The 13875-nt window shown below is 39.2% G+C and overlaps 1 protein-coding gene across 3 annotated transcripts in view; it reads left to right on the top strand.

Moving 5' to 3' along the window:
- LOC149147938 (acyl-CoA thioesterase II) overlaps nucleotides 1-13875 on the top strand; it is a 304813-nt gene that overhangs the window by 164801 nt on the left and 126137 nt on the right. For all 3 annotated transcript variants that reach the window (XR_016262313.1, XM_089438380.1, XM_089438379.1), the window contains one exon: nucleotides 12840-12927. Coding sequence is in view for 2 of the 3 variants with exons in the window: in XM_089438380.1 (XP_089294506.1) it covers nucleotides 12840-12927 (88 nt within the window). In the remaining variant the exon portion in view is untranslated. The remainder of the gene's footprint in view (nucleotides 1-12839; nucleotides 12928-13875) is intronic.

The following is a 13875-nucleotide window of genomic DNA, read 5'->3' as shown; positions in this document are numbered from 1 at the left end:
CAATAAAATTGCAAACCAAACAAATTGTTTATTTGAGTCATTGCTTATGTATTTTACTATTTTGTCGATGATATGTATTGCATTCGGTGCCATTTTGATATATTCACCTTTACATGGTATATAAATGAGCAAACTCTGCATATTTTGTCTCTATTGGCTTGGAATCATGGTTTTAGATCTTAAAAATAGTTTTGTTTCATTAAAAATTAATTATTTAATGTATTTTTCTAAAAATGGTTCATTTAGACCTAACCAGTTCCGGTCGGTAAACGGGTTCGTTAGGTGGACCGGTCCGGTCACCGATTCCAGTTTTAAAACAATGGGTGTGACAACCCAAGGACACGTCCCTTCAATGGCTGGCCGACTTGTCTTAGTAAAATAAAAATTTACATAAATACATCTATGGTTGACTTGATGCTCATTTAGTCATGCGGGAATTGTGAAAACTGTTGAATCTAACAAATCAGAAATCCTATTGCAGTAAACTGATTTGCTTTACCTACTTGTGTTCTTTGTTTTAACAAGTTATTTTCAGAAATATTCAGAAAATATTAATGCAAATACACCGCAGCCTACACCAATATACAGATGAAGTATTGAAAAAATAAATGAGACAACCACACAAAGGACACACTTATTTTTGGACTAAACTATTGAAGAAAAGTGTAACTAGCTTCGGTATTTGTCAACGTAATTATGATCTTTGTACTTGTCAAGAAAAAGATATTATTTTTGTAAATTATATGAATAAGTTTCTTGCTCATTCCATAGGTCTAGGAAAGTCAAAGAGTCAAAATCGTGTTAAAGAGCTCTTCTTGAGCATTTATGTAATGTACGTGGGTCAACCTAGTGTCAGGTAGCCCTCCAAGACAAGCGTCATCCTCCAAAGAAAAAGTCAGCCTGCAAAAATGATGAGAAAGATAGTCAAGTCAAAGTATATAAAAAGATGACATGTCGGCTCAATAGAAGGATGCAAAGTTTCACTGGCTCATGTCGGCTTGCATATATGGTCAGCGAACTATATATATGCAACTAGAATAATCAACGAACATGAATTTTTGGATCACTTTGAAACTTCGTAAGATATAGAAAGGGATAACATCTCGGTGACATATTCAATGAATGATCTCAGTAATACGAAAAATGACACACAAAATCTCGATGTACGATCTCATGAAAGCTCTGTCTCAAGGCTTGCTCTCATCATGCAGATGAAGGAATTACTCTGGACATCTATGTGACGAAGAAGAATCACATAACACAATCTATGGGTAACTCACTCTGGAAATTCAATGCAGTCAGATAAACGATGTTGCTATGATATATACTCTTGGCATACTTATGGATGGAAGGATACAGTCTTGGCCTACTCTGAAGCAACACTACTGTAATGAGCGTCTCATGATGATGATCTTGGTTCTTAAGGGAATGCATACTCGTGAATGAAAAGGCTACACTCTTGACATATCATTGCAGTAACACGTTTGGATATGACCCCACAACAACACGTCATGACTTGTCATGATCTTGATCTCTGTCATGAGCTTAATAATAACATGGTCATGAAGTCTTGATCATGATAAAGGTTATCAGGGCAACTCTTATGGATCTATGTGCATATAGATCTCATCGGTATGATGATGATTTCAGTGAAGACACAAAAGATGATCTCAAGAATGCAGCTACGATCTCAGTGAAGGGTGTAATAGATCTCAGTAAATGAACAATCATTGTTTCAGTGATGATGTTGCTATCATGTCCTTAGTGATACAATAGTATTGAACCTGGTACAACAGAAGTGATGAAGATAAACACAACACTGAAGAGGATTGGTGTCTTGGTCTTGGAGTGGCTCTGAAAGTCAAGAGTCATGGTCTTGGTGTTCATCAATAGGAATCTCTATAAGAAGAATTTTGTGCGGGTTTTCCTCTGCAAGAGGGAGAGGTTTTGGTCCTGGAAGAATGCCATATCTTGTGCTCTTGTCTCTTTGCTTTGATAACTATTTGTTGAAGGAAGAAACACACACACTAATGATAATAAGCAAAAGATTGTGCTAATAATCTAAAGACAAAACACATCACAAATAGTTGTCATGGAAGAAGAATCTCATTAACTACATTAGCCCTAGATTCTTCAACATGGTATCAAAGCTATGGTTACAGTCAAAGGAAGGGCAGGAAAGAGACATTCAAGGATCAAGTTTCTAGCAAGGCATCAAAGCAAGTTGAAGAACATCAAGATCTACTTTGCAGAATCAAACCTTAATCTTGATCAAATCCTAGATCAAAGAGCAGCCTACAGCAACAAGAGCTCGTGTCTACATAGGCATCATCAAAAGGCCATCAAGGCACTCATCAAATTGTCCACGAAGCAAGGTAGCTCAAAGGATCTCAAAATGAAGATCACATCAGCTTGGAGAAAGTCAAAACCCTAGAAGCAATTATGATCTACAAGGCAAAGCATAAAAGGAAGAAAACAGTGTCATCATCTTCAAGAAAGCAAGGATCATTTTCTCACCCTAGAAGAAGATCATTCAAAAAGAAGCCCTCGTCAATCTTTATCAACATGATCAAGGTGAAGATTTTGTCTTCACAAATCAAGTAAGTATTTTTGATTAATCAATTTGGTAAAATGACTTCGTGATTGCAAGGAGATCTATAGGTCAACAAGTCATCGAAACTCCTTGCATAGAATAAAGAGGATTGTTATAATCCTCATAGAAAAGAGAAGTCATTGATGTCTATGGAAAGATCTTTGAAAGTCAAACATTGTTTGAAATACAACAAGAGACTCATAGGATATCACTCAAAGGTCATCCCATGCCTATGTAGCAAAAGAGGAGGCATATATATATATATATGAAATACTAAAAGATATATTCCTTGAAAGTGAAAAGAAGGTCATATCACTTAGACTCAATGGTTAGCATCAAATAATGAAGGAATAACTTCATAGAGATTTGGGAAAGATGATAATAAGGTAATCATCATTGTTCCAACAGATAAGCAAGGTAACAAATGTCTATAAACAAGAAGGTTACCTCATTCAACAATTTGTGGTCTCTATGTTAGATAGAGAAAGATAAGTTGCAGACAAAAATGTTAAAGAATAAAGGACTCAAACATTTGTAGAAGGAAAATGAAAGTCTGATCTCAAGTAAGACAAAACAAGAACTATGGATAGATTGTGAAAAGAAAGCTCATATCACCGGAAAGATGGAGGAAGATGAAGAAAAGGGCCAAGGAAAGAGGGAGCAACAAATCTCCACTATGAGTAGATGATCTCCCTCGCAAAAAGGGTCCTATCATAAGCTCCTAAATCTTTAGATATGATCATGATAATAAGATGCATCATGGCATCATGAAAGCATTGGAAGCAAGAGCCCGTGGGAATCATGAAGAACAAACATCGACGAGAGTTAAACGTTAAAGGATATAGCAAGAACCTCATTGGACATTGAAGGAAAGGAAGAAGCCATCCACGATAGGTCTCATCATACATCAAGTCAAAAAGGAAATATTTGCCAGATGGGGATATGCAAGATCCTCAAGATTCTCTGATGGAATCCTTATCGAAGGATTCACTAATCTAGAGAGGAAGCAAGTGCTTCATCAAGAACTCCAATTTATGGAATTCATGGATGGTGATGACATAAGAGGAAAAGCTGATCAAGGGGTTGAAGAGACTTCAATCAAGAAAGTTGCTAGAAGGAGCCTAGATGACCTAATGGTAAAATGAGGTATGCATGCTTATGTTTAAATTTTATAATATCATGTCGTATGGTGGAAGATAATATGGATCGTTACTTCTATGATCTATCTTAAGAAGCATGATCAAAGGAAAAGGGTCTCCTCCTCTGAAAGGATGCAAAAAGGCATAAGTCACACTAGATGAAATCCACATAATATGTCCTGATATGAGTATGAGGTAGTTGACTAAGAAACTCTGATTGAAAGCTCCTGGAAATGGAATGTGTGTGTTAGGGTCCCACCCTAACCCCCTTATTTATGTAGTAGGATCGGGTCATAGTTATAGTTAAGTAAAGAGTCAATAAAGCCCATATTAATAATTGTAAGTGGTTAACCCGCATTTAATGACGAGACCACAGTTTGTTGCAAATGGGCCATGGTATTAATAAGAACCATGGTATTGCATGTATGAGTCATATATAAAGGATAGAGACTTCCTGCGAGGAGCATCGTGTCTTATTTTGTAATCGAGCTCTGCTCTATTGGAGGTTGCCCCCTCGAAGAGGCAAGTGAACATTACTTTCTGAATAATAAAATACCTACTGTTATTTTTCACTGTTCTATGTTCTGGGTATATTTCTGCGCATATTGGTATTCTTGTATCGTCTTGCAGGTTAAGAGCATAACAAGTGGTATCAAAGCGCTTTCCAGGGCCGGTGGGATCTCCATTTTTAGCAAAAAAATTTTTGGGTAGAGATGTGTTCCGGCGTCTTTAAACCACTGGATCTGTCGTTGAGCGCATAAACCTGCGGATTTGGGGAGGCATGCACGCAGGAAATACAAGAGGTGGTCACGCTTGTTCGACTCCCTTGTAACCCTTGTGGGTACCCCTTCGAGTAGTAGCGCATTAGACAGAACCGCGCACGGACTGTCTTCCAAGTACCCTCTGGTATATCGGAAGCCCCCTCGCTCCCTTGAAACCTCGCCATAGATAAAACGTCAGCCGTCTTCCTGCTACAGTACACTGAGAACAGCACTCGGAGAGATTACTCGCTCGTACAATAGGGTAGTCGGGTTGTACGGCTAAGGGTACGGTTGATCCTCCTTGGTTAGTGCCCTGGAAAATTGGGCCGAGTACTACTGTTAGACCCTTATGTATATTGCGATCTGTAGAACCTGACACTCCTCGAGACCATAGTTCCCTTTTCTATCTCTGGATCACGCATAATCTCTGTCAGATCAGATCTCGCAAGAGGGGTTTGCAGCAGCAACAGAAATCATCCCCCATTGCAGAACATTCAGGCTTTCAGAAGACGTATGCTTGCACTAGAAGATCATTTTTTTGGACAAGCATGAAAAAGGACATTCTTACTTTTGTAGCGGAATGCGATGTCTGTCAGTGCCACAAAGGGGAGACAGTCAAAGCACCAGGCACATTACAACCATTGCCCATCCCGACATCAATATGGACGGAGGTTTCTATGGATTTCATTACAGGTCTTCCAAAGTCAGGAAACAAGTCAGTCATCATGGTGGTTGTGGACCAACTTTCTAAGTATGCTCATTTTTGCGCCCTACCCCACCCTTTTACACCGACTTTGGTTGCTTAATCTTTCATGGATCAGATCTTCAAATTGCATGGCATGCCCACTTCTATTGTGTCTGATCGTGACCCGATCTTCACCAGTAATTTTTGGCAGGAACTCTTCAGGCTACAAGGTACCCAACTAAAACTCAGTACTTCCTATCATCCACAAACGGATGGTCAAACTGAAGTAGTCAACAAATGTCTGGAAACCTACCTTAGGTGTTTCACTTCAGAAAAGCAACATCTTTGGGTACAATGGTTACCTCTAGCTGAATGGTGGTATAACACCAACTATCATGCCACCACCAAAGTGACTCCCTATGAAGCAGTTTATGGTCAACTCCCTCCTTCCCCTACTTCTTATATCAAGGGGTGCTCAAAGGTACAAGCAGTGGATCAACTCCTACAGAACCGCACAACCATGCTCGCCCATCTTAGAGAGAATCTTCATCAAGCTCAAAACCGCATGAAGCAACAGGTAGATCAGCATCGCTCAGAACGCCAATTTCAAGAAGGGGATCAGGTATTTTTGAGGCTGCAACCATATAAGCAAACATCACTCAAAGACAAGGGTTGTCAGAAACTATCTCCAAAATTCTACGGACCGTATCAAGTACTTCAACGCATTGGAGAAGTGGCCTACAAGCTAGCTTTGCCACCCACTGCAAAAATCCATCTAGTTTTCCATGTCTCATGCCTCAAGAAAGTGATTGGGAACAATTGCAGAATTCAAACCAGTCTACCTGAATTGGATGAAGAAGGGTCAATCTGGCTCCAACCTGAACAGGTCCTCGACACACGAGAACGACACCTGCGTGGCCGCATGATCAAGGAAGTCCTTGTCAAGTGGAAAGACACCTCTCCGGAAGATGCAACCTGGGAACCAGCCACTATTCTTCAGTAGTTTTTGCAGCTTCAGCCTTGAGGACAAGGCTATTCTTAAGGGGGAGGGCATGTTAGGGTCCCACCCTAACCCCCTTATTTATGTAGTAGGATCGAGTCATAGTTATAGTTAAGTAAAGAGTCAATAAAGCCCATATTAATAATTGTAAGTGGTTAACCCGCATTTAATGACGGGACCACAGTTAGTTGCAAATGGGCCATGGTATTAGATAGATGGTATTAATAAGAACCATGGTATTGCATGTATGGGTCATATATAAAGGATAGAGACTCCCTGTGAGGAGCATCGTGTCTTATTTTGTAATCGAGCTCTGCTCTATTGGAGGTTGCCCCCTCGAAGAGGCAAGTGAACATTACTTTTTGAATAATAAAATACCTGCTGTTATTTCTCACTGTTCTATGTTCTGGGTATATTTCTGCGCATATTGGTATTCTTGTATTGTCTTGCAGGTTAAGAGCATAACGGTGTGGGGAAGGAAGAGATCGTGAGATATGCAACCATGATGAAGGCGATAAACCTCCAAAAGACCAAGAGGATTTGACTAGTAAATCTCCTAGAAAGATATGAAGACTTTGATAAAAGCCTGAAAAAGATGAAGACCGTTGACAATGGATATCTTTGGGAGATGTGTCAACATGTTTGCAGGATATTGATACCTACAAGTAGATGTCATGATGAAGAGCCATCTCTAAAGGTACAATTTGATTTGATTTTATGTTTTCATTTCTTCAATAATATCTGGATGAGTTCATGTAGGGCTACTGGCAAAGAGTTGTAATTACAAGTACAACTAGCATTCATGTGGTGGATGAATTCCTGAAAGAAACATGATGAGGAAGAAGCAACCATATGATGAAGGTTCCAAATATGTATCAAGAAGGCCAGTTTCCATGAAGAAAGGAATGACGTAACAAACCAAGAAGGAAAGTGATGGATGGCTATTGCCCTACACAGAAGAAGCTCAACTAAATTTCATGACATCAAGGAGAGAGTTGATCAAACAACTGAAGGACCCATGAAGAAGTGGTTGAGATATAGAAGAGTCCCTAGCTAAGAGGGTGCTCTGACAGATCCTTGATTAAGAGGGAGTTTGAATTAGGTCACCCCTGATTACAAAGGAGCGACAATTGTGGTTTTTCTATTTCATGTGTCATGCACTAGACCAGGACTAACAACCGTAAGTCTAGATAAAGGCCATGAATTGAAATGTAGACACATGATAGACACATCATTCTTGCCTTCACCTAGGAAGAAAGAATGGAGGGTTGGATAATCATCTGGCATTCGATACTCTTTGAGGATGTGTAGGACATCCAAGATAAAGAGTAAGCAAGTGGACCAATATTCTTTGAGGGCTGGGAACCCAAGATAAGAATAGTGCTAGAAGGTCATACTCAGTGAACACCGGGTGGGCATGCACCTTGAGAGACAATGATGAAGGTGTCTATAAATCATTGGTCTCGCCAGCATTGTAGCTCATGGTTTCGTGGAGAGATGGAGCTGTTAGTCAAAGCCTTGCACTATGACAACGCTGATTGATATGATGCTGGATCACTCTGAAACTTCGTAAGATACATAAAGGGATAACATCTCGGTGACTTATTCAAAGCATGATCTTGGTAATACGAAAAATGACACAGAATCTCGATGTACGATCTCATGAAAGCTCTGTCTCGGTACTCGGTGAAAGCTCTGTCTCTTGGCTTGCTCTCATCATGCAGATGAAGGAATTACTCTCGACATCTATGTGATGAAGAAGAATCACGTAACACAATCTATGGGCAACTCACTCTGGAGATTCAATGCAGTCAGATAAACGATGTCGCTATGATATATACTCTCGACATACTTATGGATGGAAGGATACAATCTCGGCTTACTCTGAAATAGTACTACTGTAATCACAGTCTCATGATGACGATCTCGGTTCTTAAGGGAGTGCATACTCGTGAATGGAAAGGCTACACTCTCGACATATCATTGCAGTAATACGTTTGGATATGACCCCATAACAACACGTCATGACTTGTCATGATCTCGATCTCTGTCATGAGCTTGATAATAACATAGTCTTGAAGTCTTGATCATGATAAAGGTTATCAATGCAACTCTCATGGATCTATGTACATATAGATCTCATTGGTATGATGATGATTTCAGTGAAGACACAAAAGATGATCTCCAGAATGCAACTACGATCTCAGTGAAGGGTGTAATAGATCTCAGTAAATGAACAGTCATTGTTTCAGTGCCGATGCTGCTATCATGTCCTTAGTGATACAATAGTATTGACCCTGGTACAGCAAAAGTGATGAAGATAAACACAACAGTGAAGAGGATTGGTGTGTTGGTCTTGGAGTGGCTTAGAAAGTCAAGAGTCATGGTCTTGGTGTTCATCAATAGGAATCCCTATAAGAAGAATTTTGTGTGGGTTTTCCTCTCCAGGAGGGAGAGGTTTTGGCCCTGGCAGAATGCCATATCTTGTGCTCTTGTCTCTTTGCTTTGATAACTATTTGTTGAAGGAAGAAACACACACACTAATGATAATAAGCAAAAGATTGTGGTAATAATCTAAAGACAAAATACATCACAAATAACTGTAATGGAAGTAGAATCTCATTAACTACATTAGCCCTAGATTCTTCAACATAAATGTCCCGGAAAAACCCAATGTGGGAAAACCAGTGCAACACATATGAGGGTTTCATTATTATGCAGATTTCTGAATACAACTAGGGTGCCAAATCCGGCTCACCTAACAAAGAATAAACTCGTCATAAATACCTCTATCCCAAAATAGATATTTTGGCGGATCCAGCAACTGGATGAACAAACCTCAAAGGTGACTGCGCTGCCCCGAGTGCTGTGCAGCGATGGCTGCTCCCAGCTCTGCGCTGGAACTGCGTCACCTCCTCTAGGAGTTGCGTCATCCTCCCGGTGAGCCTTCCCAGCTCTGAAATCGATCTGTTCAATTGATGCTCGATCTGCCTCACAGAAACCCCAGCGTTGCCTCTGTGTGACTGGGTCAGCCCTCCAGCCTCTGTGTCACCCTTCTATAGTTGCGCTGTCTCTCCTTGGTGCTGTTCTTCCTCTCTGTTATGTATTCTCGGCCTTGGACGAAAGACCCGTTGTCGAATTGCCCCTCTGCACTAGAAGCTTACTCCGAAATTATGGTCAAACCACGCCCCAAAATTTCAATCTAGCTGAAGTGCTGCTCTCCCTGGGTGTGTTCTCCAACTGACCCCAAGCCTTCCTTTATACATTTCCTGTTGAGAAATCAACGGTCGTGATCTAATCTCTAATCAACGGCTAAGATTAAATTAGACTTGATCCTCATCACTTAGAAGCTTCTCACCCATATTTACATTAATTCACTTTAATTATTTTAATTTCCTAAGTTTTAATTTAGGCACCATTAAAAATAATTAATTATTTGAATAACATGCTCTCGAATATGAATTGTATTTGTGAAATAAAATTTCTATGAAGCATGTTCTTCATGCTTGCAAGAAATTTTTTATTTATTTATTTATATTCAAGAAGGAAATTTTTGAATTTTGAAATTATGGTTTACCTCCACAAGAAGACCAAGTCGGCCCGCCTCTTGCACAAGCCGGCTTAGCCCCTTAAGGCACCCATTCGACCCTCAAATAAGACTATAAAAATAAGTTACTCATCCTCCCTTAGGGCAATTCGAATAGTCCATCTCTCAAGGAAGATATCTCTACAATACAAGATGAAAGGAGGTCGAATGTAGATGGAGAAAGATAGAATTGGTTCTATCCTTGTGCAAGCAAGGAAAGAAGGTCGAGATCAATACATGTTCCTGTGGCACCTACTTGAAGCAAAAGACCGAATTTCTCTATGTAATTACTGTACTAGAAGGATCGAAAACATTTGTGGCAAAACTCTTGGAAGGGATGGGTTTTTCTATGATTGATTTCTGTGTCAGAGGCCGAATCTCTGTAGAATTTGGAGACCACATCTCTATGCAATAAGAACAAGACTCCTATGGACATATGCCATGGAAAAAGGCCGAAATTATGTGAAGGAAGATTGAACTTCCGTTGGTCATCTCTGTGCAAAAGCCAAGCATCTTCTATCTATGTGATTTCAATAAGATTGAGGACGACTGACTTGGTTTCTTGGTGAGAGGTTGAGCTAGTCTTCTATGCTGGTTAGTCATCTTGACTTTGTGTATCTCTTGTTGAATTCATTCTATAAGGAAAGGATTGCTGGGTTTCCCCTTGTGGGTTTTGCCTTGGCCGCTGGCCTAATCTTTGGTTTCTCTTGTCTCTTGTCACACACTAGCAATTCAACCCCTCTCCTTTCCCTCATATGGCCCTTGTGCACTTGAGAAATTCGGCCTCTGGATATTTCAGCCCTCCTCCAATAATTTGGCCATCCTTTTTAGCTGACTCAACCTTTCTCTCGCCTAGCTTTGGCTTCCCTGAAATTTTCTCTCTAAATTCTCTGCTGCATTGCTTTTCACTTCTCTTAAGTGTAATTGAGCCTCTCGCTCTTGAGAAAATCGCTTCCTCAACTATAATGTATCTTCACCTCTCCCTTGGGCTTATTTTATAATTTCATTAAGCCAAAATCCCTAACCCTAATCTCCTATGCGATGAATGGTTAGGATTAAAGCCTAAGCCTCACTTGAGATCGATGGTTAAGATTATGTGTAAGTCACTTAAATAATTTTATTATTTATCCTTAGAACTTTGACCTAAAAGCCCACAATAGTTTATTAAATTAATTATTATACTTTTCCTAAGTTAATCTTAGGAAAAAAATCATAAAATCACTTACTCCACCAAGCAAGCACTAAAGAGGCAATCAAATATGTTCTAACATGCTAAGACAAAAAGCCAATGTAGAAGACCTTCCGAGGCTACGAAAATCAACAACAAACCAATGATGATAAATAGTGAACTCAATAATGTTGAGTTTACTTCAAAATGTAACCATGAATTGCCACTATTCGATTCCCAAAATCAATTTTGAAGAAATTCATTTTGGGTGTTAACATGTCTGATAGAGTTCCCTCTAGCTCCATCTAAAAGAAAATTGTGAGATTTCCAAAATGGGGTTATAATAGAGTTTTTGAGCAATATTGAGGGAGATATGGTCTATAAAAGTTGACCTTATAGAACTGCCGTTTTTAGACAGAAAGCAATAGTTGGTCTTGCAGCAAGTATATTTTTCTGCTTGAACCATTTGGAAATTATTATTGGACATCTCGAGCACTTTACAAGCTTGATTGCATTGTGTTTGAATGCTCTTGAATTCATCTTATAGGATCATGAACTTATAAACTAAACTAGTGATGTAAAACCTTATTTTAATTTTATTCATTGAATTCTAATGTAAACAAATGACCTATTGGTAAAATTGGCAACTAGGGCCAAACTCCATGTGGGTCATCTTATTTATTGCAGCTGATATTTTTCTTGGCTTCCTCTCATCGAGAGGTGTAGGATTGATCTAACGATCACCCGATTCCGACATCTATTCATGGAGATATGGATTTATTTGTCTTTCTTGACAATTTGTCAAGGTCGGCCAACAAGTAAAATAGTGTTGCACACCCCCAGCTAAGCCTCAACGTGGCATATAAGTAGAGGAGACCTTGAGGCATTAACTCACTCATCTCATCTCCACATCTCTTCTCTCTCCTTGTCTCTTGGGTATCCAAAAGAGGAAGAAGATTCTCTCACGTGGGAAGAAGAATGAGGATGCAGTTAGGGCAGGAGATGTAGGAGGACGCAGGAAGGTGTAGCAACTTTGTTTTGGGTGCTAAAGGATTGCATTGACCAGCATATAGGCTCCCTTGACTGCGGATTTGTGTGGGCCGCATTGCTGGACAATCTGCGTTGACCTGTTGGAGGACATCTTTGGGACAACGTTGACTGGTTAGGGCTGGCTGCGGTATTGCTGTAGCATTGGTTGCAGTTTTGACCTCCTTCCATTGACTGTTTTGGGTTGGGCTGCTATCTACTGCTATTGGAGGTTGAGTTCTCCTAGGTTGTCTTGAGGACATTTGGGAGCTGATTGATCAACCTTGTCATTGCTGTTCAAGGGTTTCATCACTGTTGTTGTAAATCACAGATTTGTGATATTATACTATCTCTCTCTCTGCTGAATTATTGAAGAATATAGAAGAATTGATCAAAGGGTTTCCCCGCATTGGGGTTTGCCCCTGCCTGGCGCCACATCTTGTGTCTCTTGTCTTGGCTTGTCTCCTGTTGTTTTCATTTATGTTCTATCAATATTTTACTATCATGTTAATGTGATTGGTATACTAGAAATTGACATTGGGCTAATAAGAAGATTTGAAGTAAATTGCTCTTAAGTATAGAACATACCAAAATTTAACACCTATACATATTCAAAAAGATAATGCTGATGGGTAAGTGGAAACTAACAGTTTTGGATGCCTTGTCTGTTTATAGTAGCTGATTTGGACATATCATACAATTCCTTTAAGATTACGTGAAGCACAATTTTTTTTGAGAGAAATGTATGATGAATACAAGGTGGCAGCATATATTTGAAGGCATTTTTTTTTCTCATAGTTAATTTCTTCAGTTTATAATATTAGAGGAAACAGTTGGAACTATAATAAGAAGGCTAAGGTCAACTAAATGTCACAATGCAGGCACTGGCTGCAGCAAGCAAATCTGTGGATCCCCTTATGCTCGCTCATAGCCTGCATTCATATTTCCTTAGAACTGGAGATGTAAACTGTAAGCATGTTTTATTTATTCTTTATGCTAATGCAAATAAGACCTTTTATGGTGGTGTGCCGTTTATCACATTGATTGTTTCATTGACAGTCCCCCTTGCAAGAAATTTGATATTGCAGAATCATCAACTCTATCTCTGTTCATATTCAAACTTAATCACTTTGTAAAGGAAGCACTGGAGGCACTAAAAGAACATAGAATGTTTGAAAAATAATATTTAATATTAAGGATGAGTTTAGACCCTTACCATTTTTAATGAAACTATTGTCTTTTATTTGGATAGCAAGTTTTCTTGCAAAGGCAATTAGAAATTCAGTAGCTGCGTTAGTCGCATAGGAATTCCGAGGTATGCATGCACTTCTATGAAAGAAGGGGAAGCATGTCAGATTCAGAATTAGGTAGCCTGGTTTCAAAAAAGGTTTGAATTTGTTACAGTTCTATGTACTTTGTGTTTCTGATATTGAGCCAGAAAATTAATCTAACTCATTCGAAATTTGTGTGTGAGAGCACTACCTTCTCACAATCTCTATTCAGCATGTTATATGTGGTTGCTATCCTTGCCTCTGTTGGAAAATGTAACTAGGTTTGGTCTTCATTAATGTATTTGAGTCATCATAAAATGTACTTGTCAAAAGAATAAAAGGATTTTTTTTATTATTATTGTATCATGACTTATCAAAGCATGGGTTTCATGCTTGGGTCATCATTATTTTAGTCAAAGTCCCCATTGTGGACTCCTAGGATTAATATTGAGTTTATAGAATCATTGTACATTCAAAGAGACCCTTCTTGGGCTTTTGAATCATGTAAAAAAGTTTACTATCGAGTAAAATACAATTTATGTATCCTCCACACCAAGTCGGCCTAAGGACACTTATTCGATCTCACTTGAAGCCTATAAATAGAAGCAAGTCGAATTCATTTAGAGCATATCATCTCAAGCTAGTT

This window comes from Pinus tabuliformis, chromosome 9 (genome assembly GCF_031772625.1).
Source record: "Pinus tabuliformis cultivar Carrire ecotype Pingquan chromosome 9, CPIR1, whole genome shotgun sequence".
Lineage (NCBI taxonomy): Eukaryota > Viridiplantae > Streptophyta > Pinopsida > Pinales > Pinaceae > Pinus > Pinus tabuliformis.
Note: the sequence above shows the minus strand (reverse complement) of the source record. Positions and strands in the feature narration are given on the sequence as shown.